This window comes from Equus caballus, chromosome 11 (assembly GCF_041296265.1).
Source record: "Equus caballus isolate H_3958 breed thoroughbred chromosome 11, TB-T2T, whole genome shotgun sequence".
Lineage (NCBI taxonomy): Eukaryota > Metazoa > Chordata > Mammalia > Perissodactyla > Equidae > Equus > Equus caballus.
The window spans coordinates 11,649,272-11,676,928 of record NC_091694.1 but is presented as its reverse complement, the minus strand read 5'-3'; the positions used below and the strand labels follow the sequence as shown (position 1 = coordinate 11,676,928).

At 35.8% G+C, this 27,657-nt stretch overlaps 1 protein-coding gene across 11 annotated transcripts in view; it reads right to left on the bottom strand.

Annotated features, from left to right (window-relative positions):
• The window catches only part of ABCA10 (ATP binding cassette subfamily A member 10), a 61,181-nt gene that overhangs the window by 16,380 nt on the left and 17,144 nt on the right, over positions 1-27,657 (bottom strand). For 5 of the 11 annotated variants that reach the window (XM_070226977.1, XM_001493969.7, XM_014739136.3 and 2 more), the window contains exons 11-26: positions 24,527-24,695; positions 20,319-20,377; positions 19,136-19,246; positions 18,600-18,775; positions 18,276-18,395; positions 17,894-18,032; positions 16,477-16,567; positions 15,430-15,569; positions 14,588-14,707; positions 13,151-13,349; positions 11,456-11,622; positions 10,615-10,748; positions 9,274-9,411; positions 4,372-4,476; positions 3,412-3,582; positions 3,103-3,216 (exon numbers count right to left, since the gene is read on the bottom strand). In XM_070226977.1, coding sequence (XP_070083078.1) covers positions 3,103-3,216; positions 3,412-3,582; positions 4,372-4,476; positions 9,274-9,411; positions 10,615-10,748; positions 11,456-11,622; positions 13,151-13,349; positions 14,588-14,707; positions 15,430-15,569; positions 16,477-16,567; positions 17,894-18,032; positions 18,276-18,395; positions 18,600-18,775; positions 19,136-19,246; positions 20,319-20,377; positions 24,527-24,695 — 2,153 coding nt within the window. The remainder of the gene's footprint in view (positions 1-3,102; positions 3,217-3,411; positions 3,583-4,371; positions 4,477-9,273; positions 9,412-10,614; positions 10,749-11,455; positions 11,623-13,150; positions 13,350-14,587; positions 14,708-15,429; positions 15,570-16,476; positions 16,568-17,893; positions 18,033-18,275; positions 18,396-18,599; positions 18,776-19,135; positions 19,247-20,318; positions 20,378-24,526; positions 24,696-27,657) is intronic. The other 6 variants (XM_070226979.1, XM_014739132.3, XM_070226980.1 and 3 more) reach the window with 3 other exon arrangements.

The following is a 27,657-nucleotide window of genomic DNA, read 5'->3' as shown; positions in this document are numbered from 1 at the left end:
TAGCCTCAGAAAAAAAAGTGAGGGAATTCTTCAAGGGCAAAAACAAAGCCTGCAACCTGACTTGGACCATTATGTAAACAGCAAATCTGAGAGACCTGGGAATAAATGCCCCTCTCAGTGCAGGGATCGAGAGGCTAGGACTTTGGCCCTACTTAAGGTCCTTCCCTGCAAATACTTTCAGGGGAACAAAATGAAACCCTCTTTATGGGTGTTCCTTGCAAATACCATATTCATGCATGACACTAAGATGGCTTATGCCATCCTAGTTGGGTTCTGCACTTTACTTCTTGCAAAAGTAATTGAGAATTCTTTTGGGATGAAAATATTTCCAATTTAGGATCTTGGGAGTTCCATACTTAAAGGGCAACCAAATATGAGCTCCCAATAAAAAAAAAAAATCAAACATACAAGGCAACAAGTCACAATAAGTGTGAGTCAGGAGGGTGAAAAACAATAGACTAAAACCATTTGAAGACTTTAGGTATTAGAATTGTCAAATAACAAATACAAATATTATTTTAATTAAATATACAAAGAAATAAAATATGGAATAAAAAAACACAATCAAGTAACAAAAGACTGCAAGGAACAAGTGGAGATATTTGAAATAGAACCAAATAGAGTTTTGGAAAAAAAAATTGAAATTTTTTAAATCAGTCAAAGACTAAAGATAGACACAGCTGAATAAAAAAAATAAGTGAATTGGAAGAAAAGTCTGAAGCATTTCCCAGAATGCAGCAAAGACAAGAACATGAAAAATTTTAACAAAATGTTAAGAGATGTGGAGAACAGACTAAGAATAACTACCAGTAAGACAGTAAGACTATTTCAGTAGAGTCTCAGGAGGAAAGAATAAATATTTTATTCTTATTTTAGTAAAAGAGGCAACACTTGAAGAGATCCTGACTAAGAATTTTCCTGAACTAATAAAAGAAATTAATTCACAGATCCAAGCACTACAATTCATATGAAAAAAGATAAATAAAAACAAATCCACACCTAGAAACATGGCAGTGAAATTAAGGATGTTAAACTCAAAGATCTTAAAAGTAGTCAAAGACAGATCCTCTACAAAGGAATTACAATTAACTGACAGCAGACATCTCAATGATAAAAATGTAAGCAAGAATATAGAAGTTTTTTAGTGATGACAGAAAGTAATTGTCAACCAAGAAATGTATATGCAGCAAAATTATCTTTTAAGAATGAGAGTGGGAAAAGGTAATAAAAATTGCAAGAGTTTATAGGTGATTGACCTTCATAAAAGAACATATAAATAATTCACTTTAGACGGCAAAAATTAAAATGACAGAGAGAAAGAGAAGACTAAGCTCCAAGTGTAAATGGTGAACAAAGAAACTGATCTAAAAAGAAGTTTACAAATCTTAAGTTCTTAATAATAATAATTATGTTTATTTGTGGAATTAAAAAAGGAAAGAACCAAAACATTAGAAAACAGCATGGAAGTAGGGCAAGCAATTACTGATAATAAAGTCTCTAAATTATAGTGTTGGAAGTAAATAGGATATTGACTAACTTTAGGCTTTGTTAAGTTTAGCACGTAAAAAAAACAATCAAGGATGTTATGGGCTGAACGAAGTCACCCCAAAATTCATATGTCGAAATCCTAACCCCGGTAGCTCCGAGTGCGACTGTATTTGGAGACAGGATCTTTAAAGTGGTAACTAAGATTAAAGGAGGTCATTGAGGTGGGCCCCAACCCAATATGACTATTGACCTTATAAGAAGAGGAAATTGAGATACAGACACACACAAAAGACCATGTGAAGACACTGGGAGATGATGGCCATCTGAAAGCCAAGGAGAGCGGCCTCAGAAAAAAACAACTCTGTGGGCACCTTGATCTCGAACTTTTACCTCCAGAACTGTAGAAAATAGGTTTCTGTTGTTTAAGCCACCCAATTTGTGGTAGTTTATTATGGCAGCCCTAGCAAATGCAAAGAGTAACCACCAAAGTAATAAAATAAGATTTCTGACCTCCAAACCAGAAGGGAGTAAAACATGGAATAAAAGAAAACAAATTCAACCGAACAAAAAAACCAGGGCAAAAAAAGAGAAGAAATCGTATAATGTACATCGCAAATACAAAGCACAAAGTGAAATGAAATAAACAAGTTCAAGCATATTAGCAATCATAATAAACTCAAATTGAAGACGGAGATTGTCAGATTGAATTAAAAAACAACCACAAATAAAATCCAACTATATTTGCTTTACAAGAGACACACATTAAAGCATGAAGACACTGGAAGTTTAAAAGTAAAGACATGACAAAAAACATTTATCAGGCAAATACTAAATAAAAAAAATCTTGTGTGCCCACATTAATATTTGACACATCTGACTTTATAACCAAAAGCCAGTATTAGAATAAGTTGGATCACTATACAATTTCAAACTTGAATGTACCCAATAAAATAATGCCAAAATATATAAAGCAAAAATTGATTAAAGGATGAAACTGACAAATCTCCCTTTATATTGGGATGCATAAGGGAAAAAACAAATAGGTCAAGGACTAATTCCAACAGTTAATAGGACATTACTTCTTATGACATATGTACCAGGATTTCTACAGATACTTTGTTTCTTTCCAAAGGAACAGGTGTAAAAGAGAAACCTCAAAGAAAAGATGGAAAATAGGAGAAAGAAAATGAGCAAAAAATAGGTGAAACTATGAACATGGTCCAACAATAATTGGAGTACAAAAGAAGTGACTCTATCCTCTTCTAAGTATTTATATTTAACTTCGCATTTTCATTTTTTCTAAATTTTTTTGCAAGGAAAGATTTGCCCTTTGCTAACATCTTACTGCCAGTCTTCCTCCCCTTTTTCTCCCCACCAGCCCCAGTACATAGTGATACACAGTTGTAAGTTCTTCTAATTCTTCTATGTGAGCCACCACCACAGCCTGGCTACTGGCAGACGGTGATGTTCTGTGCCTGGGAACCAAACCTGGGCTGCCAAAGCAGAGCACACTGAACTTTAACTGCCAGGCCATCAGGGCTGGCTCTTAACTTTGCATTTTTAAAAATAAACTTTAAGAAAACAATATAAATGTGCATAGAGAGAGATACTTACAATAAGAAAGCCAAGACACCAAAAGCTACTATTTTTTCTCCCTTTGCGAAAAATGAACGAAATCACATATGTGAGGAATATAAGAGAAGCTGCACAACCAATCATGCAAACCACCTGCAAACAACAGAAGTAATAGTGAGATTAGAGATGGCAGATCATGTATGGGATGGGAGCAGGGAGAGAATCAGGTCATAAAGTTGTCTAAGGCAATTTTCTGGCATATACCTTTCGTTAATGATGTTAAAACAAATGAATTTTTGTTTCAATTCTATTATTATATTTGGCCTGGGGAAAAGAATTATCGCTTACCAGAGCAAACACAAGTCCCCATGAAAGTATGGAAATCGAAAACATGAAGTGGTGAGTTAAACGTATTGAAAGAAGAATCAGACCATATAATGGAATATCCGCCAGAGCCTGTCCACACCAGTATGCTGAAGGGAAGAGGCCTGAAATCCATAACTGAGACTGAGCTTTTTGCTGACAAAGAAACAGAAGGGATACAGGAGGGGTTGAAATCTTAGGTAGAAAAGAGACTTGGTTTACATGAAATAGTATTTTTTAATAAATTTTAGAAATATTATGATGTAGCAGCAGCTAGTTTTTTTAGTCTATGTTGTTTTATACAGTGAATCTGAGCTTCAGTAACTTTCCAGCCCAGGTTTAGGGAAGTAAGCCTCAGGACAACTAAGACGCTAATACTCTCCCAAAGAAAATAGCGTCTCTGTGATCAGAAAATGGCATCTTCCTAAGTATCTGACAACCCATCTGGGAATGCAGAGCCATTGACTCAATAGGAAAAGTATGACCTATTGGTAAAGCTGATTAACCCTTTGGCGTAGACAAGCAGAAATGACTATACTATAAATTTTAAAAGTCCAACTTACAAACATGTAATTAAAAGTTTGGAAATGTGATATATCTTATATTTCATGCTATAGTTAAAAATACAAATTCTCTTTGGAATTGTGAAGCAACTACACGCAATCACAAAGGACCACATTTTCCGTCTCTGAAGTTGATTTAGTATGACTCCGTTTAAAGCTGAGGCAATCTTATTCTGTTGAGTAATGAACTTCCTGACCTCTCTGACATGAATAACCATTTACCAGAATCTATAATGAGATTAGGATAACGTAATTTATACAGAAACACAATTTTCTTGAAGGGCAATCCTGTGTACATAAAACAATGAAATTCTAATTACTAAAGTCAGATAAAATCGTTCTCTTTCCTCCCTTTCCTTCTCCCTCCCCCTCTGCCTCTTACCTTGTAATCGTTGATGCTGCTCATGCCGATGTAAGGAGAAACGCAGTTTGCAAGCAACAAAAGTAAGGACCAGTCCAAAAACCCAATTCCCAGCATTGCGTCATCCTAGTAGTTCAAAACACATCTGTAAGCTATTGAAATTGTTACAAATCATACAATCATAATTATAAGACATGTTTTGGGGAAACTGAGAAAAACTCAAAACGAAAGCATACGTCGGATTTAAGAAGCAAACAAAGAGAGAAGTAAACATGTGTTGTTACCCTTAATGGAAGGTTCCAGTCTCAGGAACAATGCGATATCAAAAGAAGTTTAAATTTTTAATTTTATATGTGCATATTTAGAGGGCTTGAGCAGTTTCTCTTTCATATTTGCATCTAGTAATTGTTAAATGAAGACAGATACTCTGGAGCTACATTTATCGCCTTTGAAGTACTGAGCTAAGTTGTCATTTGCTCCAGTTCCCTGTTTCCAAGTGGATGAATTATAAATAAAATAGCTTCTAAAACTCTGAAAGTAATTGTCTTGCCATTGTTCTTGTGTTCCTGGTCCTATATACAAGATATAATTAGAAGGGAGCAAATCTTTCCTGCATAAATATTTCTTGATTTCCAGAAAAGTTTAAATTAAACAATCTTGGAGAAATGGAGGGGTCTTACTATAAATCTAAGTTGTTTTCCAGACAGGGTAATTTATTACTGTTATAACAATAGACTAAGACTGATTCAGAATCTCTAGAAATGGGACCCAACAGTGTGTTGGTTTTTTTTTCCCAAGGGTTCCATAAAGAAGTATATTTGAGAAACACTAAGAGTTTTTACTCCCTCTTAAAGAGTCAAAATGCACATTGAAAGGCTCTGAGAAGATGTGTACCCAGAAAGAATTTAATGCAGCACAGAATCCTCCCCCATCCTGTGCAGTGCCTAGTGCCAATCAGGCCTAATTATTTTATTGAGGTCATATTGGCTTATAATATTGTGTAAATTTCAGGTGCACAATATTATATTTCAGTGTCCATATAGACTGCATCGTGCTCACCACCAATAGTCTGGTTTAAATCTGTCAGCAGACATATGTGCCCCTCTACCACTTTTGGCCTCCCCCTACCCCCTTCCCCTCTGGTAGCCACTAATCTGTTCTCCTTGTCCATGTGTTTGTTTACCTTACACATATGAGTGAAATCATATAGTGTTTGTCTTTCCCTGTCTGGTTTCTTTCACATAGCATAATACCCTCAAGAGCCATCCATGTCCTTGCAAATGGCACGATTTTGTATTTTTTAATGACTGAGTAGTATTCCGTTGGATATATATATGACATCTTCTTTCATCTGTTGATGAATACTTGGATTGCTTCCACGTCTTGGCTAGTGTGAATAATGCTGCGATGAACATAAGGATGCATAAACCTCTTTGAATTGTTGATTTCATGTTCTTTGGGTAAATACTCAGTAGTGGGATACCTGGATCATATGGTATTTTTATTTTTAATTTTTTCCTTTGAGGAAGATTAGCCCTGAGCTAACATCCACCACCAGTCCTCCTATTTTTGCTGAGGAAGATTGGCCCTGAGCTGACATCTGTGCCCATCTTCCTCTATTTTATATGTGGGACACCTGCCACAGCATGGCTTGATAAGCTGTGCATAGGTCCATGCCCGGGATCTGAACCAGCAAATCCTGGGCTGCCGCAGCAGAGCACACAAACTTAACCACTACCCCACTGGGCCGGCCCCTATTTTTAATTTTTTGAGAAATCTCCATACTGTTTTCCATAGTGGCTGCATGAATTTACATTCCCACCAGCAGTGTATGAGAGTTCCTTTTTCTCTACATCCTCTCCAACACTTCTTATTTCTTGTTTTGTTAATTATAGCCATTCTGACAGGTGTAAGGTGACATCTCCTTGTAGTTTTGATTTGCATTTCTCTAATGATTAGTAATGAACATCTTTTCATATGCCTATTGGCCATGTGTATATCTTCTTTGGAAAATGTCTGTTCATATCCTCTGCCCATTTTTTGATTGGGTTGTTTGTTTTTCTGTTGGTGAGTTGTATGAGTTTTTATTATTTTGGAAATTAACCCCTTGTCAGATATATGATTTGCAAATATTTTCTCCCAGTTAGTGGGCTGTCTTTTAGTTTTGTTGATGGTTTCCTTTGCCTTGCAGAAGCTGTTTAGTCTGATGTAGTCCTATTTGTTTATCTTTTCTTTTGTTTCCCTTGTCTGAGTAGGCGTAGTATTTGAAAAAATACTGCTAAGACCAATGTTGAAGAGTGTACCTAGCAATCTGCTTTAAAAAGTCCTGCAGATGATTTTGATGCATGTTAAAATAGGACAACCACTGACCTATGCTTTCTGCTGGGATACAAACCAGCCCGAAGATTTGAGGTCTTGCTGAGACAGGAAGTTGTTACACCTGACTAAAGGGGTGATTGTGGCTGAAAATAAAAAGAAATCATGTCCCTCAACCAGTGGGCAGTAAACAATATTATACTAATCCCTACTCTAAATATAACGGTTATCTTGTTAGGCTATGCCTGTGTAAAAAAAACAAATAATAATTATTGCTTTCTTTAAAAGAAAATACCTGTTTCAGGTGAAAATCTAAAAACTAGAAAAAAAAAACCTGAAAATTTTAACTTTCCTAAACAAACAAAATTTCCAATTGAATATTTTAAAAGTTATTCATGAGGGACTAAGGGAGAACTCAGCTGCCCTGGATCCACAGGAGACAAAATTAATATCCCAAATTGCTTCCTTGATAAGCTCCCTTCCCCTACACACACACGGATTTTATCTGGGTTTACATAGATGGTAAGGGAAGAAGGCCATGCAGGCAGGCATCATCTCCCATTTTCTGATTTTGTTTAACAAAAGGGCAAATCAAGGAGCTCTGTCAGGGCTGTGTCAGAAAGAAAGAATAGAATCCATGTAAGGGACCCAGCTAATAAACTGGGGGAATCAACAAAGATCATATTTGATGTCTGGAGGTAATATGCTAAGACAAATATTCTGCAAGTTCATGAGTAATAATCTTTGTAAGCAGATTCAAAAACTAAACTAATGTAACTAACCCATCCCTTTGGGGCCCACTGGCCACATGGGACTCACTCAGGGCGAGAGGCTACCTGGAAAAGATAAATTTGTGTCATATTGCACCTGAAGCAAAAGCCGCCACAGTAACTTCTCCCTTCAGTTCGAGTTCTATTTACTGTCTAAAGATTGAACAAAGCATTGTGAACAATGCTGGGGGAAAAGAAGGGAAGAAGGAGGAAGCTGAACAGAGGGTCAAGAGGAAAGGTACCCTCTATGAGACTGCAGGTGACAAAGAGCTCCATTGGTGGTACTTTGTGCATGAGCAGAATGTTCTTCATCTTGATATACGCTCTAGGGAATTCCCTCTGGCAGTACCCAGAGCCCCTAGGCTATTTTATCTAGTGAGCAGAGGTAGCCATCATTAGTACTGTGGAAAGCCCTGCTACCATTGAGAGGAAACCCCCAAACACTGTCTTTCTCCCTCTAAAGACTTATTATGCTCAGCCAGACCTACTTTCCCTTCAGATTTAAATTGCCCTACTTCATAGGCAAAAAAACTAGAGTTGGCATTCTGTTAATTTCTTATTGTGAAATTTTCCAGCCAAATTTCATTCTCCATAACCACTATGCATATACTTCCAAACGTCCACCCAATTTCCACAACTTTTCCCTTTTTTAAATCTACCATAATCAAACACACCCATTAGAAATTGTTTGAAGGCTGAGAAAGGGTTATTAAAATCAATTATGGTCAAAAATTGCACTGCATTCCACAAGATATAAAACATAAAAAGTGACCCAAAAGGACGCTGCTTTTCTTAAAATAATAGAGAAAACACTACAGAACTGTTGAATAATCATAATTTTAGAGTTGGGCAATACATTCTCATAAATCTCACTAAGGTGCATATATATATATATCTTCCACATTTGCTCTAATCGGTACATAGGACATACTTAGCAAATTCCCCCAGGGAAATCTAACATAAGATTAAGGATTTGGGTTTGAGGCTTCTCTGTGTTCCAGGTTTGCAAGCACATCTACTCATGCATTGATTTCAGCAAATACATACGATTTCATCCAGCAAGTGTGAAGGACTGTTCTGGACAGTGAACCAAAGCCCCAACTATGATTCTTTAAAAGTTCTATGATTTTTCTCTATCATTTAAAATTTTTCAGCGTCCTTTTGGATCTTGGCTCTTTCAATGTTCTATGTCTTGGGGAGGTGGGTACAATTTTTGATCAGACAAGATTTTAGACTAGAGGGGTGAGGCCAGTGATAAAACATAACTCGATAGTATATCAAGGGGTAATAAATGTAATGGAAAAAAAGATCAGAATAAGGGGTAAGATGATAGGTTACATTTAATTTACTAAAGTAAGAAATTGTATTATATATTTAAATTTTTCCATTAAAACTTTTAATTTAAAAAATTTAATGAGACTAAAGATAAAATTACTTGAAAAATTCTTGATCTTTCGGAATATGTAAAAGCAAACGTGTATTGAATGCTTACTCTCCCCCTTACAAGAACATAAGTTCCACAGAATGGGATTTTTGTCTATGCTGTATCCCCGGCATCTGGAAGACACTTAAGAAGTATTTGTAGAATGAATGAAAAATATACATGTCAGGCTCTGTCCTAGGCACTTAGTAATCTCACTTAATGCTCACAATAATCAAAGAAAGCAGGTACTATTACAGCCCTCATTTTACAGATAAAGATAGTAAGGCAAAGAGTGGCTAAGAAACTTCCTAATATGTAGCAGAAGCAGGATTCAAACTCAGGTGGTGGCCTCAGAATCCTTGCCCTTTATCCCTCTGCTATATTGCCCCTTATGTAAGTCAATGCTATACTCACAACAGGAAATGTGCTTCTCTCCATTTTAATAAGCTCTGTGAAGTTAAACATCCCAAGAAGGGCATTGCTAACAATCCCCATAAGAACAGGAAAACAATTCATTCTCTTGGTGTTACAAGCAACTGAAAATCTGTAATCCTTAAAAAAAAAAAAAAGCACACAAATATAAATCCTAAATTCTTAAAGTAAATATATTTATTGTATAGTTAACATATTACCAGGGTGGAATATGGGTGAAAAGGAAACTACTAATTTTTCTTTGACACTTCTGCCGTTTTGAATTGGTACAAGAATGCATTATTTTTGTAATTGAAGTGACTTATCCCATAAATGAAATAGATGAACATTCGCTAACGTGGAAAGATGTCAAAGATTTAGATTTTATGTGACAAAGAAAGTTGCAGGATTCCTCTAACACAATTCCAATTTAGAAAATATATTTTCAAATATGAGATCATACATAGTGAGTTTGTGTTCTTATAAATGAAAAGAGTGCAGAAGATATTTACCAAACTCTTGATAGAAATATAATATGGAAAAATAAAGGAATGAAATCATAGAGAAAATTTTACCTTCTATGATATATACTTTAGTAATATTTGAATATCTCTACCAAACATGCACTGCTTTTTGTCAGCTTTATTGAGGTAAAATTGACAAATAAAATTGTAAGATAGTTATAGTGTACATTGTGATGATTTGATTTGATATACATATAGTACATTGTGAGTTTCTCCCATCTAGTTAACTAACACATCCATCACCTCACATATATATATATATGAACATTTAAGTTCAATGCTCTGAGAAAATTTCAATTATACAATACAGCATTACCAACTACATGTAGTCACCATATTTGACATTAAATCCCCTCAGACCTTATTCATTTTACAGCTGAAATTTTGTACCCTTTTTTTTATCTTTCCCTGTTTCTCCTACCCCCCAGTCTCTGGAAACCACTTTTCTACTCCGTTTCCATGAGTTTGGCTTATTCTTTTTAGAATTCACACATAATTGATATCATGCAGTATTTGCCTTCTCTGCCTGGTTTATTTCACTTGGTATAACGCCCTCAAGGTCCATCTATGTTGTTACATAACATGCATTGCTTGTATAACAAATCACATCACTAATAAAAAACGATCCCTTTAAGAAATTACTGAGGATGGAAAACATGCTCTTAAAGGGACTAAAATTTCACACCTTACTCAAAAAGGGCCAAGGTGCTGTGCTGAGCTATGCTGATACAGAATGGTTGAGTTGTTTTCTATAGTTCCAAAGTTTTAGAATGTGGCAAAAACCCATTCATGGTAAAAGAGTTCCTGGTGGCAAACATACCTTCGAGTCACCAGACACTATGATGGCTCCATTATAGGAAGGATCATCTGAGCCATTTCTGTTTCTAAAGTCACCTATTTCCAAAACTATATCCTGACGCTTCAGTGACCGCACGAGGTCTTCAATATTTGATCCTAATGTAGACCACGAAGGAAGGCAGCATAAAAGCAAGAAAATCAAATCAAAGCTTTAAAATAAGAATGATTTCCTCTCATGTTAAGGAATATCTAGAATAACATGGTAAGACCGTCACTCTTTAAAAATATGATGAAATTAATTCTGATACTGGGACATTGAAATTCAGTCTACTATTTTCAGTGTAACAACTTCTTTGAGAAATATGTTAACTTATCTTATAATTCTTATAAAGGAAAAAGAGTTTATTCCTAAGAGTTAGATTTGCAATTCTCACAGAAACAAAACTTTTTATTAGTGATTTTTATAAACTTTGCCAGAACCCTGTAATGTTTGTAATTACAAATAATACATGCTTCAGGACCCAGGCTTCTTCTAGAGATACAAACCAGTCCTACTCATCATGCAACCTGCTAAATCTCACTAACCCTTTGCAATGACGTTCACAACATTAGTGACCCATTCAAAATATTTTCGTGAAATTAAGTGAACTTGATATTTTCCATTATATTTATTATTTTTCTTGATTTGAAAAAGAGTCCATCAATTTCCTTCTTTGGAAAATGAAGCAAGATGGACACACACCACTTTTTTCCCATTTCCCTTCAAGTTGTTTTTAACATAGGCCTTTTGGCCTCTCAAGTTTGCACCTTCTAAAGATCTTTGATAATAAAAGTTAAGACTAAATTTAAGCCCTACTTCTCACCTGTATTATTGATGATCAATAGGCTGGTAAGAGGAGTTTGTGGGAGTTGTTCCAGAGAGAGGAAATACATACTGGATGAAAGCTCCCAACGATGAGGGTAAAAAAATGCCATAGACATTATCTTCTCACAAATGGTGGGGATAAAAGCAATTCCAAGTACCAGTAACCTAAGTAAAAGAAAATTAAAACATGAGTCTAGAACATTTTCCCTCTGATTAGTTAAGTCACAAACATGTTATATAAATGGCAACCTATGAAAATTGAACATACAAATATGGGGTTTAGTTACATAAAATGAAACTAAAAGTGAGATTAATTTGAAGATGTCCTCCAAATTTTGCATAATTCATGTCACATTGCAAGGTGTCCAAGGGTACTAGAGCAACAAGAGAAAAGTTGAGATCCAGGAGGTTCCTCCGTGGGCATGCTGGTTGACCAGGGCAACATGGGAAATGGGAAATGGTTTTATGGGATACCAGGAGCCTCAAACGGTCAGCTTGGGTAGTACTGAAGGGAAAGAAGTTTCACACTGTGGCCTCAAGCTTGCAATGTGCACAATTTCAAGTAAAACTTTAACTTTTATCAGCTATTTTACATATATTTTAATTTTCATAAAATTAGATGCAATATTTTAGCAAAAAATACACTATTTTCAGATCCTTGAACTCATTCCACCAACTCAAACTACTACCGAAACACTTCCAGGGAATCTTTCTGTTTCTCTGATAAGTACACGAGTCCACTCTTTGCACTAACTACTTTCTCATCAGACCCCAGACTCTACCTCCTTCTCCCTCACTCTCAGTCTCTCACATTTCATAGAAAAAAAAAAAACAAAGAAAGTTCATCAGATAGAAACTGTCTCTGGTCTTATCACCACCAAAAGAAAAGAAAACATCCACAGATGCACCCATCTTCTCATTCTTTCCATCTGTTGTAATAGGTGACGTCGTTTCTCCTAACAAAGGCTGGTCCGCAATACTGCTATGGATCCAGTCCTCCTGACTTCAATCTCCCTTCAGCTACTGTTCTTTCTTCTTCCCTCCGTGGTCAAGCATCTCAAGAGCTGTCTTCTCTTAGATCTTCTCTTGATAAGACCTTTAATGACTTCCTTTTTGCCAAATCCAATAGACGCTTTGTCTTCTGAACTGTTATTCTCTACCTCTCATTTGCTAATCCCTTCATATTTTCTAATCTTGGCTTAAATGTGGCCGTTTCAATAAGGTCAACACGGACTACCCTATTTAGAATTGTAAGGCACTCCCAACTCCCACAAGTACCCCCTACACCTTTATTCTACTCTATTTTGTGTAACCTCTATTTTGTATAAACACCTATTTTGTAAAACCTCTATTTTGTATAAACACCACGAGGGCATGGATCTGTGCTTTTTTTGCTCATTAACATAACCAAAGCACCTAGAACGATGCCTACATAACAGGCTTCAATAAAGATTTGTGATATAATGAACGAATAACATATTTTTAATGGACAATTATTTAATTGGTACTTTTCTCCATCACAAGGTAGTAAGTTTAAAGGCCTTGTCAGCCATGTTCACTACTGGACAATAGTACTACAAGCACTCAAAAAAATTTGTTACATGAATGAAGAAATTAATAGACTTATTTTCTTTACATTTAAACTCTTTTTGTGTATATTGACTAGTAAGATTTAAAGTAGTCTGATACTTACAAGGACAAAAGAACTTTCCTCTCATGCCTTAACTTTAAGAAGCGTAGCCTTGCCATTGCGAGGACCTGTCGTCTCCAGAGAGTTCCGGTACTGATGGCCTTTCTCATTTCAGGGAGAGAACAAAGAGCCTGTTGCGTTTCAGACTCAATTCCAGTATCTCTTGTCACTTTGATTTTCTCCTGTTTCTGAGTGCCAAAATCTATAACCACGTAATAAGCAATTATAATAGGCTATGTTATTTGCACTTTCTCTTTAGAAACTTTGAAAATTATGTTAGAATATTTGAAACAACTCTTCTAACAAGTTAAGCGACTGATATCCATAACCTATATTCAAAATGTTTCCTTCAAACAAATATAACAGACCCAGTTTCAACGAGCGAGTAAATTAACTGTTGAAGACAGTCTGGGCTTCTTGGGAAGCATTTCTTCCTTCATACCAATGGCAGCAGCTCTTCACTGAGGGGTTTTTGCAGAGCGAGTCTTAGGCAAAAGCACAGGCATAAATTTATATAGCCGGGGTTCTAAAAGCTCTCCTCTGTCATCTGCAATCTCTGCCACAAGATTAGTTCATCACTGATGATTGACATCTCAGCAAGTCTTTCAAGATACTGTGGTTTTAAGTAACAGAAAGTCCAGGAACGATCTCCTGTTCGCATCCCACATTTGGCTAATCACTCAACTTCTCTAAATCTCAGTTTTCTCACCTGCATCATGAAGTTACTATGAGAATTAAGAACAATATAATCCAACATCTGAGCACAATGGCTGGCACACGGTAGGCTCCTAAATTCTTCTAATTATTATTATTACAAAGTAAACTAAGGGAAGATAATACCTTATTTAGTTATCTGTTATTAATATATTAATTAGAATTAGTTTATTAGCTAAGTAAGAATACTTTTTGTATTTTTATTTTTTGGTGAGGAAGATTGGCCCTAAGCTAACATCTGTGCCAGTTCTTCTCTATTTTGTATGTGGGATGCCACCACAGCATAGCTTGATGAGCTGTTCATAGGTCTGCACCTGGGATCCAAACCTACGAACCCCAGGCCACTGAAGCACAGCACACAAACTTAACCACTATGCCACCGGGCCAGCACCAAGAGCACATTTTTATAGGGAATGGCAAGTAAGAAACAAAGCCAGAATTCATGACAGTAGCAGAGAGCTATTGATGATAAGGGGGAGGCGAGCATTCCAAAAGGATGTGACCATAACTGACATAGGAGGTGGACAAATATCCTAAAGTAATTTCCTGGCACCAAGCCTGATTATGTTAGATACAAAATAATTATGATATTTAAAAAAATTGACAACTCTATTTTATATCCACTACACATCCTAGGCAGAATTCCACATAAAAATCTACGAATATGAATTAATACATGGTCATTTTCTTTTTTCTTAATTTTCTGTTCGACACACATTTTTATACCTGGCTCATCACTTGCTGATTTGCCCTCTAGGTTCAAGAATACTTCATTTAGATTCGTCATGGAAACACCATAATTCATTATGCCCTGGTCAGAACACTTATCAAGGTCACTGTAAAGATCTAAAAAGCAAATAGTAACAAAATGATGCAAATAAAATTGGTAATGAGTACAGTAAAATACTAATTTCTAAGGATTACTCAGAAGAGATGAATCTAAAAAATATTTTCATACTAGAGCTGCCACAACAATCCAAGGAAAACATTCTCATAAGACAATCTCTTGTCTTTCAAATTGATTTTATTATTTTACATCTTTATTGTGTTTCATAAGCTTTAAAATTTCTTGTGCCACTATGGCCATGTGTGTTTGTATAAGTATCTGTATGTCTATTTAAAAATTCACTAGGCATGGGGTAAATTATATTTTATTCTCTGTATTTTCCAACTTTTTTTTCTATACTGAGCATATTGTATTTATAATCAAAATTATAATTTACAAAGACTCTATTGAACTGCTTCAATGTTGTAAAAAACAGTCTTATTTAATGTGTCTCTAGCAGAAATTAAAATTTTCTGCTGTTTCAGAAGAGATATTTCAAAGTTTCATTTAATGCTGACAAAGAGCAAATCTGGGTTTCTCAGTGAGCTACATTCATGGAAATTTTAGTTGCTCTCACACTAAAACCATGTATCTGGCAACACACTTCATCATGTTGGAAACGGGAGGCAAGGTAAATATTTTCATGGTATAAGCTTTAACACCCAACCGAGGGAAACAGAAAATGCAATCAGCACAGTCACAGACACTCAGCTGTCTTTTATGTGATCGTACAGTAAATTACCTGGAAATTTATTTGTTCTTTCCAAGGGCAAACTATACACAAGTTTTTCTTCACTTTCTGCTGTTAACTTGGCGTCAGGGACATGTTGTCTAATGAGGGATGTGATTCTCTCTGGATTGCACGTTTCATTCCTATGTAAACTAATGTTTCAAAAGAGATAAGTCTTTTGAATTCTTCTCCAACACCACTGCTCATGAAAAAACAGTTTTTGATTTAAAAATTTGTACATATTCTAGGCAATCCTGCTAAATTCAGTAATGAGTTCCCACAAATTTGATGTGCCACTTCAAAGTACTAATTGGCAGCCTATTTTGCATTATCTTAAAGGGAAAAAATAGAGAACATCATAGGTCAACCCCAAACCCCTAATCAATTTCCTAAAATGTACCCAAAGCAAGTTAGAATTTCAGTATATATATATATATATATAAATATATATATATACACACACACACACAATATGTATAGATAGAGAGCAGCTTAGCGTGTAAAAATACATATATATATTAAAAAATCATGATAGAATGTAAAACGCATGAAACATCACTTCTAGATCAATGAAAAATTAATAAGGTTTTTAATAAATGGTTTCTTTCTGTGTAGCAAATGGCCTCCCTTAATGCCAATGACTCCCATTTACAGATCTCATTTGCTGATATGTCGTGCTTTCTAAAATGCCCCATGTGATATTCTGACATTTTATGAAGTAAATTTGGAATACAATTTCAGACTTTCAGCCAAATTGTTTTGTTAAAAATCATCACTTTCTTTTTGGGACACAAATGGAAATTTTTCCTATATCAATATTGGCTAAAAAATTTTATATTGAAAGATATATACGCTTTCAGAAATTTGCATGCTTAATTAAAACCAAGAGATTTTCCAACAAGGAAATGTTAATGAGGGAGATATTTTGTACTACTTACTGTAAACCAATTTGTACCAAAAATTAGGTTAACTTTCTTATATCTCTAAAGGATTATGTGAAATGTCACCCCTCATATTGATACACCCAAATGAAAAACAACTACACTCAGAATACATTACCTTAAAAGATATCCAATACCCCACTTTCGCTTCAGAAACAAAGATGACCCTGCACATTTCAACTTCCCATTAGACAGAAACACTTTCCTATCTGAGTAGAAAGTAAGAAAGAATAAATTATGTGAATTCCTTATATGGGTATATTCTCTATTCTGGAGGCCAAAACACTAAATGAGTTTTTCACTATGAATACAATCATGATATAATTGAGCTCTTGGATACAGCATCACCTCCCACCCCGATGCCTACCTTGAAGAAAGACTCATAAATGCACTGCATCCCTCACAGCTAACCCAATGGAACAAACATTGCAAGGATGGCCCAATTCTTCAAGTCTCTCTTTATCCACATAATTTGCTATGTATCTTTACAGTGGTTTCTCACCATAGGCAAAGTGACCTGCTCCGTCCTTTAACACCAGTCTCCACCATGTGACTTACTTTGGCCAGTGGTGGGTTAGCAGACATTGGAAAGCAGAGACATGAAATGGGCTTACGCACTGGGGCTTGCTGTCCTGAGGCTCAGTCATCGCCCTGAGAACATGCCTGGGCTAGCCTGCTGGAAGACGAAACACACTTGGAGTGGGGATGAGCCACCTAAGTCACCCTAGCCAATGGCCACTTGACCACCACACACGTGAGCCAACTCAGTCAAGACCTGAAAATCTCTCTAGGTGAGCCCATGCTAAACTGCCAACTCTCCAATTCATGGACTACACAAATGCGTATTGATTTAAGACACTGAGTTTGGGGATGGTTTATTACACAGTATTATTGAGGTAGGAGATGACTGATCCAAGAAATAAAGTATGTTTTACCTCAGGTATCATGGAGGAAACGTAACATAGTGTTACATTGCACACCAGACAGCAAAAAGTTTCTCTTCCTTCACTGAGTCCCTTTCTGACTTCATCTTTTCCAGATTCTTCCTCCACACACTCTCCTGGATCACTAAAACTGGTGTTCCCCACCTGCCACTATTTCCTAGGCAAAAACGTTTGTTCTATCTCATTCTCCAGGTTGCATCTTTATACCCAATACCACACTCAGGGAAGAAAGGATCCTCCTAAGAAGGCAGCAGAGTTATAAATTTAAAAAGAATTTTTCCCAGTTATAAGTTTTTTTTGACCAACACAAAGCTAAATATGAAAAGTAATATTGGCATTTCAAATTTTTAAAAATATACTTATGATTAATATAGACAGTCAAGAAAATTACAGACAACAAGATACATAAAGCATGGGCTTAAGAACTCATTAGGAGGTCAGAATTCTTCTGATCTTTGGAACGAAGACACTCAAATGGACTGCAAACCAGATTTTCTTTTTTTACAAACAGGTTATCAAATCCTTGTATTAAAATATTATCTCATATTAAATCCATAAATAACTAGCTAGAATAAAGAAACCAAGAATCACCAGCCAAGATGTCAGCTTCATCCATGTACTGGGTACTAAAAAGGATCACACGACCTGTTTTCCGCTCCTTCAGAAGGTTCCAAACTTGGTGCCTTGAAAAAGGATCCAATCCAGCAGTTGGTTCATCCAGTAGCAAAACCTACAGAGGAGGAAATGTGTGAAAGCATCTTTCACTTCAGAGTGAGGATCTTCTGAAAGTAACATGGAAACCAAAGTAATTTTTAGATTCAAATATAGTCCTCAACTGAATCCCTATCAGGCTTGCATGATCCTTTATTATAAACTTTCTCTCACATTTGGTAATTAAAGCAGAGTGTGGACTTTAATGATGGTTTTATATCCTTCAATTCAAATCAATCTCAAAAACATTTTATTTTCTCACCTGAGGGTCTCCTAAAATGGCGATCCCAAAGGTTAGTTTTCTCTTCTGTCCACCGCTTAATTTTTCAGCAATGACATCTTGAATGTTTTGTATGTCTAATTCCATCATAACTCTTTTCACCTATCAAAAAAAAAAACCTACATAAATACAAAATATTTTACTTTAAGCACTCTTACTCTTTAATAATGAGAAGAAACTTATTCTAGAACTTCATTGATTAAATTTTAATTATGAAAGAATGAAGTAATTGTTAAACAAAAACACGATCAGGAGCAAATTAAGTAAATTATTTCCAAAGCCATCAATTCTAATATGTTCACCTACCTCTTGTTCCACTTCCTTTGGCTGAATCCCTTTTATTTTAGCAAATAGTGCCAGGTTTTCTCTCACAGTAAGAAATTCAAATTGAATATTAAACTGTGGGCAAAATCCAGTGTTTTTTCTGATTTCTTCCATGTTAGTTATTTCGGAGAGTTGAGTATTATAAATAGTGGCTGATCCTATAAATAGAAATTTTAAAGTATTTAACACCAGGATAGTAACCCTATGCAGAGTGATAATATAGGATATTAGTTGAAGAAACGTCACATTTTATAGTTGCATAATTAATACATTGAGAAATTCAGATTATTCTTAATATAAACATGAGTGTGCACAGCAATGCAAAGTATACATGGAATGACAAATAATAGTGGAGTACAGGCTTTCTCACGAATTTATGTAAACATGAAATAAATATTTCCTGTTCTAAATTACTCAACTGTGTAAAAGGATTGCTTTAGAGAAAGATTTTCCTTTACATGATCAGATTGAGGAACCTGCTTTATCAGCCAACTTGCTTTGTAAAATTGCTTTCTCACCTTCTGTAGAAACAGACAACCCACTAAGAATGTTAAGCAGTGTTGATTTACCAGCTCCACCATGTCCAAGTATTGCGGTGATCTGTCCTTCATATATGTCAAGAAATATGCCTGTTTTAGAATAAAATGTCAAAATTAGACTTTGGACTATTTTCAGATAGAATGGACCTTAAAAACATTGGAAGAGTAAAATGTATCTCAGCACTTCATTTCACTGGTACTCTAATATGTTCCCTATAAAATTATATATTTAATTATGTTCATTTATGAAGACAAAGCATCAATTTCTCCAGAGAAATTGGATCAAGACTGGGAATGTAAACTTCTACCTACCCCCCCTACCCCAAATTCTTTGAATATCAAAGAATATACACATTTAATATTAAAGAATACGGCAGAAGCTACCAAGAATAAAACCAGAGTAAACAGAGTGTCTGCTTGCTGGACAAAGGAAAGCAATGTGACTTAAGAAATAGTCTCGCAGAGGCTCCCAGAGCTGGATACCAAAGGGCCAGGTTTAGAAGCAAAGGGGGAGTTTATTCCATATTAGAAGGGAGGGAGGATGGGTTAAAGAGAGGATGGTCAAGTCTGCCCTGACGCTGGTCATTGTTCTGTTTTGTATAACAAAAGTGTGGGCGTGGTCTCTAGAGAGGTCTGTTGGGATCCAGGATATGTCACAGGCATTTTTATATATGTGTGTTTAGCACTTGACAATTTTTTCTTTAATATTTGAAAAATTATCTACCTCCATTGGAAAACAACAGAGAGTTCCATTAGCCTCCCAGAAATTTTGAGGGATTCTCTCAAGACAGAAAACATACGGAATTATATTGTGAGAGACTCAAAAATAAGGCAAAGCACAGCCCAAAACAGAGAATGAAAAGTTCTATGAAAGTAAAAACAATTCCAGTGATACTCCAAGCTCAGTTTGATAAATTCAGGGCAAACATTATAAACCATCATAAGTAGTACAATCCTACTTTTTAAAAAATATTTTGTATATACATATATACATAGAAAGTGATAATATATTATTGGTGACTATCCCTCAGAGTAGAAATTTTTTTTAAAATTTTCTTTTTATCTATATTCATTCTCTAATTTTCTGCTACAACTATTTTATTTTCAGGGAAAAAAATTTTAATTAAAAATATCATCAAAACAATGAAGTTGTTCTCTTTACCTTGCAATGCTTCTATTTTTTCAGGCTTTCCGTTAAATTTTTTTTCAACATTTCTGATTCTGAAAGGAGATTAAGCAACATTGAGGTAAACACATTTTTGAATAACATAAATTATGTTAACTGCCAAAACTACAGTTCATAATTGAACCTAAACTTCACAATGTGAGACATCACTATCTTAATGGGATCCAAGGAGGGCAATAGGAAAAGGCCACACTGCCCCCAAAAGAGATGTACACAGACCTGCTCATTCTCATCAAACTGGGCATTTCATATATTCCAGCTATTTCTCTAAGCTATCAAAGGAAGAGAAAGCTACAGTTGAAAGAAAGGAAGGGAGAAAGGGAAAGAGCGAGAGGCTTTCCTTCAGTCCTGCACCCTCTCTAGCTATTATTCAGTCTTCTTTCCTTTTACAGGCAAATTTATCAAAATAATAGTCTCTACTCTTGGTTTGCATTTCTTTACCTCACATTTATTCCTAACCTAAGACAACATAGCTTCTGACCCTACCACTCCACTGAAACTATTCTCAGCAAAGTCGTCAATGACATTCTAACTACGGAATCCAACAGACACTTTTCAGTCCTTGTTTAATAGATCTCATTACTGACTTAACAATTACTCACTCTTCTCTTCTTGCGAGGCTCTATTTCCTTGGCTTCTACCCTTTTGGTTTCCACATCATTCTCTCAACCTTTTTTCTCAGCACACTTTACGGAGTCCTTAAATTGGATTCTATACTTGACCAACTATTTTTCTTATTCTCAAATCTTTGCCATACAATATTGCCCACTCTCACTGCTTCAACTCTTACCTAGATCCTAATGATTCCCAAATTTGCATCTTTAGGCCTTTCTGTAAAGATTCAGATTTATATATTCAGCTTTTCACTATATAGCTGAACATGGATATCAAACTGAGTGTATTATTTTTCCCTCTAAACCGGTCTCACTTCCGTTCTCTATCTCAGTTGGTGTTTCCACCATCCACCCAGGAACTCAGACTAAATGCCTAAGAAGCATCCTTGATTCTTTCTCTCCTCCCTCTGTCACCACATCCTGTGATCTACAAAATCATTATAATTTAACCTTGTGAATTTATCTATATGATATATTTGAATTTATCCCTTTATCACTTGCCTATGACCTTCTGGTCCAGACTCTTTATCATCTCTCACCTCAACCAGGGCTACGACCTGTGTACTTGATTGTCAGTTATCCCCTTTGCATCAGTCCTAGCCCTTTCTCTTGTGCAGTGCAGAGGACACACCAGGGACTACATTTCCCAGAATCCCCTTCTCTGAATTGGACTTTGCCATTGAAAAGAATTTGGGCAAGCTTGGGAGGGCAGAAGTGAATAAAGGTCATTATTCTCCAAAAGTCTTGGAGGCCAGACACATGGGCAGACTTGAGGTTTGCAGCAGCTTCTCAGACTTTTAAACAAGTACTGCTTTGCAGCTGCAGGTTAAGAAAATTGGTGGGAGCTTTCCCAGAGAATCCTGACACTTGCAGAAGTTTGCCAGCAAACCTCAGGAGAACCACCCATTTCCCCACATCAGCCTAAGGTCATCACTGGCTGTTTCCCTGACTTTCTGGCTACAACTTTCTTGACCCTCTCTCTTCTATCCCTTGTACATTTATGAATTCCTAGTTCTTATATCAAATTCCTTTACTCCCACAATATTTCCAGCAACTCACTTTTCCTGACCTAACCAAGACTGACACAACTTCCTAAATGTTTCTATTTCTCCCATTGTGTCACCCTCAAAGCCATTCTCCATAAAGCTATGAAAGTGACTTATCAAAGGTCTGGTTGTCTAATTCGCCTCCTTAAAATCTCTCAGTGATTCTCCACACTATACAAGACAGTCTGTTCTTCTTAATTTGGCAAACAAAATTCTACATGATCTGATTTAGTCCCTACCTCTTAAGATTTACTTCACCCTCTTTGAGCCTTGTACTTTGAGCTCAGAAAAGTCAGTTTCTTGTCATTCCCTAGATACATACATTGTTTCTTGCTGGCCTATGTTGCTCATGCCATGTCCCCTGCTTGGAAGAAGCTTCACATGCCCCACCACACTTTATGTGACCAAAACATTTTCTTTCTGTAAGACTCACCCCAAGAGTCATCTCCTTCTGACCTTTTTCCACCACACAGGCTCGGCTGGATGATCCTTCTCTATGTTCCTTTAATTCTCTGTGTCCATCTCTACCACTCCTTTAACTAATTATCTATTTAAATGCCTGTTTTCCTCTAGACTCTGCACTTCCTGAGGTTAAAGACTGCCACTAATCATTGAATCCTAGTTCTAGCAGAGGGCTTAAAGAATGGTGAATAAATGAATAAAGTAACTAATTTGCCAAGAGAAACAGTCTGCTCCAGAATGATCAAAGAGGACCTGGTTTGAAGGATGTCGGGTCCTTAAGTATAGATGGAGGGAACGTCAAGGTAGATGACACGGTGTTCAGGTTTAGACAGGCTACAGCTGTCATATTTACCTGAGAGTATACTCAATTTATCTTAAAACATTAAGGGCAAATTGAATCTAAGGCCAATGAATAGGATGACTGGTAGCAACCACTTAGTTGGGAGAGCTAAATGACCTCTCTTCATACCACACGACCGTACCCATCTCCATCGCCCACTGGATGAATATGAGTCAGAGTCAAGGTTCTGGGCATTTATTGAATTCTGTTACTAAAAGGTGAACTTTTGGCCCGAAAAGGAGGAACTAATGTGTTTTTTCAGTCCTAATTTAGCTTGTTAAGTTAGCTAAATTTTCTGGTGTCAACATAATTACTATGAAAGTTAGTAGTAAGGAACATGATAAACTGGAATAGCTATCGAAGTCTTCACGTAGAAGATAGAGCTTGAAAGACTACTAATATGGCAGAACTGAGGCATTCCCTCAACTCCAGGGAATAGAGTACTTTCTCTCTGAAGTGTCAGGTTATAGTTTTCTCCTTCCTCTCTTGTCTCCCTGCTCATTTTCCACTTTTCTCAGAGACTTTTGCTGATCACCTCTACCTAACTGTTTCAAAGTATGTGAATTGGTATATCTGATTGCATATATTTGGGATATTCCTAACAGCAAACATTGTTTGAATGCCTATTATGGGCTGGGGACTACTCTAAAAGCTTTACATGGGGTAGCTCATTTAATCTCGTAACAAACTTAGTACCATTGTGATGACCATTTTTTAGATGAAGAAACTGAGGCACAGGCAAGTTAAGTAACTTAGCTAGGATCACACAATCAACAAGTGGCAAAGCCAGGATTCAAACCAGGTGGTTTAAATCCATAGGCCACAATGTAATCACTATGCTTTATCTTCTCCTCAGAATGCACTTTTCAAAAGATAACCTCACATAAATGGAATGCCACTTAAGAGTATTTCTCAATAATCTCCTTCAAAGAAATAAGCAAACACCTAGGAAAATATGTGCTAAATTATGATGGTGTTAAGAATTAGGCAGTCATTGTCTACGTATCTTCATGGTTTCCCTTAAAATCTTTTACTGACACTTCTTGCTATATTATTTCTTATTTCTATGTCCTTTCAATCAACCAAACCCATATGGATAAAGATAAAGAACCAACATTTATCCAGTTCTCATTATGTAACAAGCATATTTGCTTAATTATCTCAATCATTCTTTAATTTACCCAAGAAGAAGGCATTATACTATGGAATTACATTACACATTTCTTAGAAATGAAGAAAATGAAGCTTAGAGAGCTCATATAGTTTAGCAAAAAGTCACAAAGCTAGTAAGTTATGAAGTCTTTTGATCTCAAAATTTCAATCCATACGTTCTCTAAAGGCAGATAGTCTAAGTTTGAAAAATGTGTGTGTATTATACATCCAAAATGCCATATATGTACATACGTACACATACACAACATATACGTGTGTATGTATGTATGTAGTAGAAGACAATGCAGAGAGGACAGTATAAATGGCTGGGAAAGAAAATAGAAAGTGAAGGACAAGAAAATGATTAGGGCTACTGAATTTTGCTGCTGAGAGTATTTACTTTTAAAATGATGAATGAGAGAAATTTAAGGTGATGGTAGAAATACCTAAAAGAAAGGAACTTTCAAAAACACATCATCTATAACAACATTTGATCTGTGCTTGGCCCTTTGCAGCGTAGTTTATCAAGCTTTTACCTATGTGTACGTAGTCACACAATTTGTTAGTTACCTTATGGCTTCTTTTCCGTGGAACTCTGGAGACACTGGTTCAAAAGAGTCATCAGAGAAATACTCAGCATTTATTTCATTCTCAAAGACTTCATGATAAGTATTTTGATGTTGGGACCAATATGAAGTCTTTAGGAAAAACAATGGTGAATGCCAGCGGCCGTCTTCATCTAATCAATCAAGACACAATTGCATATTGAATCACTCATACCACATCAGTAAAGAATGACTTCTGTCCTAGTGTAACTTAATATCATCTTTGAATTTAAGTTATTATGTTGGGAATTTATGTTTTTAATGTTAAAAGTAAAGCTTTACAGGGATATTAAAGTTAAGACAGTGTTTTAGTCTTTGATAAATTCTCAGCTCTGGTTCATAAAAATAGAAGAGCTTATCAAAGAAGATAAAGTTGTAATTTATTCCTACCATAGTATATGAAGAAATATTATTTTGATAATATAGAAAAATGAACATTGAAAATAATGAGTATATCAGTCCCTATAAATCAAAAGTCAACCTTTTTCAGAGCTCTAAGAATAAAACAAAGCAGAAAAATTAAGTTATTAAGAAAAGAAAGGTAGATATAAGGCTGGTTAACTGTTGACTTCTAGGAAAAGAGTATGGAAAAGAAAAAAATTAAAATTAAGGGATCAGAAGTGGGAAGCATGGGGCAAATTAAAAATGCATTAGAAAAATGAAAGAAACACAAATCAAACTGTTTCTGCCACATCTTTACATGTTTTATTTTATGTATTTTTTTCAACTAGATATACAGATAATCCTTTAACTTTTTATGACTTCATGAAATTATACAGGGATTTTCAACAAGAGATAGTTCATATCATTCCAAGGCAGAAGGAATTGCAAGTATAATCAATTAAAAATTGCTTGACATTTAAATGGACTTATGTTTTAATGGTAAGAAAGGAGAATTACTAGAAAGTTCAGCTGTGGATCTAAAGAATCAAAGGAAATAAAATGAGATGGTATTTTATCGATATGTCCATAAAACAAGAATTTATTTGTCATAGAGGAAGGAATTTAATAGATTTTTCAGAGTCTATAGGATAATTAAAAGAACACGTAGTTTTCAAAAGTAATATTACATAACAAGCTGTTACTTAAAGCTGCTGTACTATAAAGGGATAAACCTGAGCAGGTACCACTTCAAAAGAAGAGCTGAAAGGAAGAGATCCAACAACATGCGACTTCTGGAACTATGAAAACAAAAGTGTTGGAGACATGTAGATAAATATATGGGAAAGGTAGAGCTAGAAATTGAGTGTCTTTGAAAAGAAAAATGAAAAGAACAGTGTGTCGTGGCTTTTAGAGATATAATGTGAGAGAGCACAAATGCTCAAAGATGAAATATGTGAAAACACCTAGAGCTGAACTAGCCAGAAAGAGTAATAACACTGTGAAAAAGCAAAGGAAAAATTTTAAGAGGGAAAAATTAAAACTGAGAAATAAATTCGTTTTATTTATAGAAATGATAGCATTTTTTAAAATATGTCTAAGATTGAACAAATTTTTTATACTCCTGTTTTGCTGCCAAGCAGTTATTTCCTGGTTAAGTGGCATTTTATTTACGCCCAGTAGCCAAAGCCAGAAATGAGAGCCATCCTGATCTCCTCCCCGTCTCTCACTTCCTCCAGCTCAGTGTAATTAACCACCAAATCAGATTGTTCCTATAACCTAAGTATCTCTTGGGTCTGTCCTCCCTCTGTATTACACTGACACCTTAATTGGGTCTCTTTCTCTCTCTGACATGGATTATTACAACAGTGTCCAACTGCTTTGAGCCCATCCTCCAAACAGCAGCCAGAACGATCCTCCTAAAACACAAATCTCAGCAGTGAAAAATCGTATGTGAACTATTTCAGTCTGTCTCTATTTCCTGTGGTTTTAAGGCTCTGCGATTTCTTCAACAAATAATATTTTTGAAAATAAACATATTGTGCTAATTAAGGACAATTAAAAAACTTACTATCTGTGCTGACCATCACTGCAAAAAAAAGAAAAAATATTTTCACTATAAAAATATAGATATAGGGACTGGCCCATTCACCCAGTGGTTAAGTTTGGCATGCTCCCCTTCAGTGGCCTGGGTTCTCGGGTTTGGGTCCCGAGCTCAGATCTATACTACCCATCAGCCATGCTGTGGTGGTGACCCACATAGTAAGTGGAGGAAGATTGGTGCAGTTGTTAACTCAGGCCTACTCTTCCTCACCAAAAAAAGAAGACTGGCAACAGATGTTAGCTTCAGTCTAATCTTCCTCAGCAAAAAAAATATATAGATAGAGAAAGGCTATAATCTCATAATACAAAAGATAACTTCAAACTAAAGAATTAAGGTATATAAGCAAATTTCACATCTCTTTTCTCATTTCAACAAAAACAAGTGAAAACTTTGTCAAGGATCATCACCAATACTTGAACTGCCCTAGAGGACAGAATCCCAAATTCTGCGCCTGACCTATCAAGTGACCTATGAGCAGGCATGTACAGAGGGACTTAATTGGAGGTAAGCCTCAGAATCATTGGGATCTTTACCACCCTGTGCGTAGCATGCACAGTCGTGTATTTCAAAAAAAAAAAAAAAATCTCCTCTTGTAATTCTTGTTAGCTGGTTAATAATTCCTACACTACAACCACATCTCACACGCAAACTATGTACCAGTTTTACCTAACAACTTTTAATTTCTTTTACACTACCTCGTTTCCCATTGCTGGGCACGCATGCTGTTTCTTTCAACTACAAAATCTTTTTTGCGTTCTTGTCCACCAGGTAAACTTACTTATCCTTTAAATGCAGTTGAAGTTCTTTCTTCCAAGCTTTTCCTGACCCATCAATGTTTGACTTACCCTATCATAGAAACTTGTGGTATCCTCTCTTATCACACTTCCTACACTGCATTTAATTATTAATTTACATAAGTATTTCCAGCACTAACTATGAAAGCCTTGAAGGTACAAACTGCTCACTCACATAGGCTTTAATAAGTAGTTATGTGTTAAATAGGTAGATGAAAACCGATATCAAATTAGTATCAATTTCATGGGAAATTCTTGGTTTGCTTTGGTTCAGAAAAAGAATTATAAATGTAAAAATATTTATATATGACCTACTCT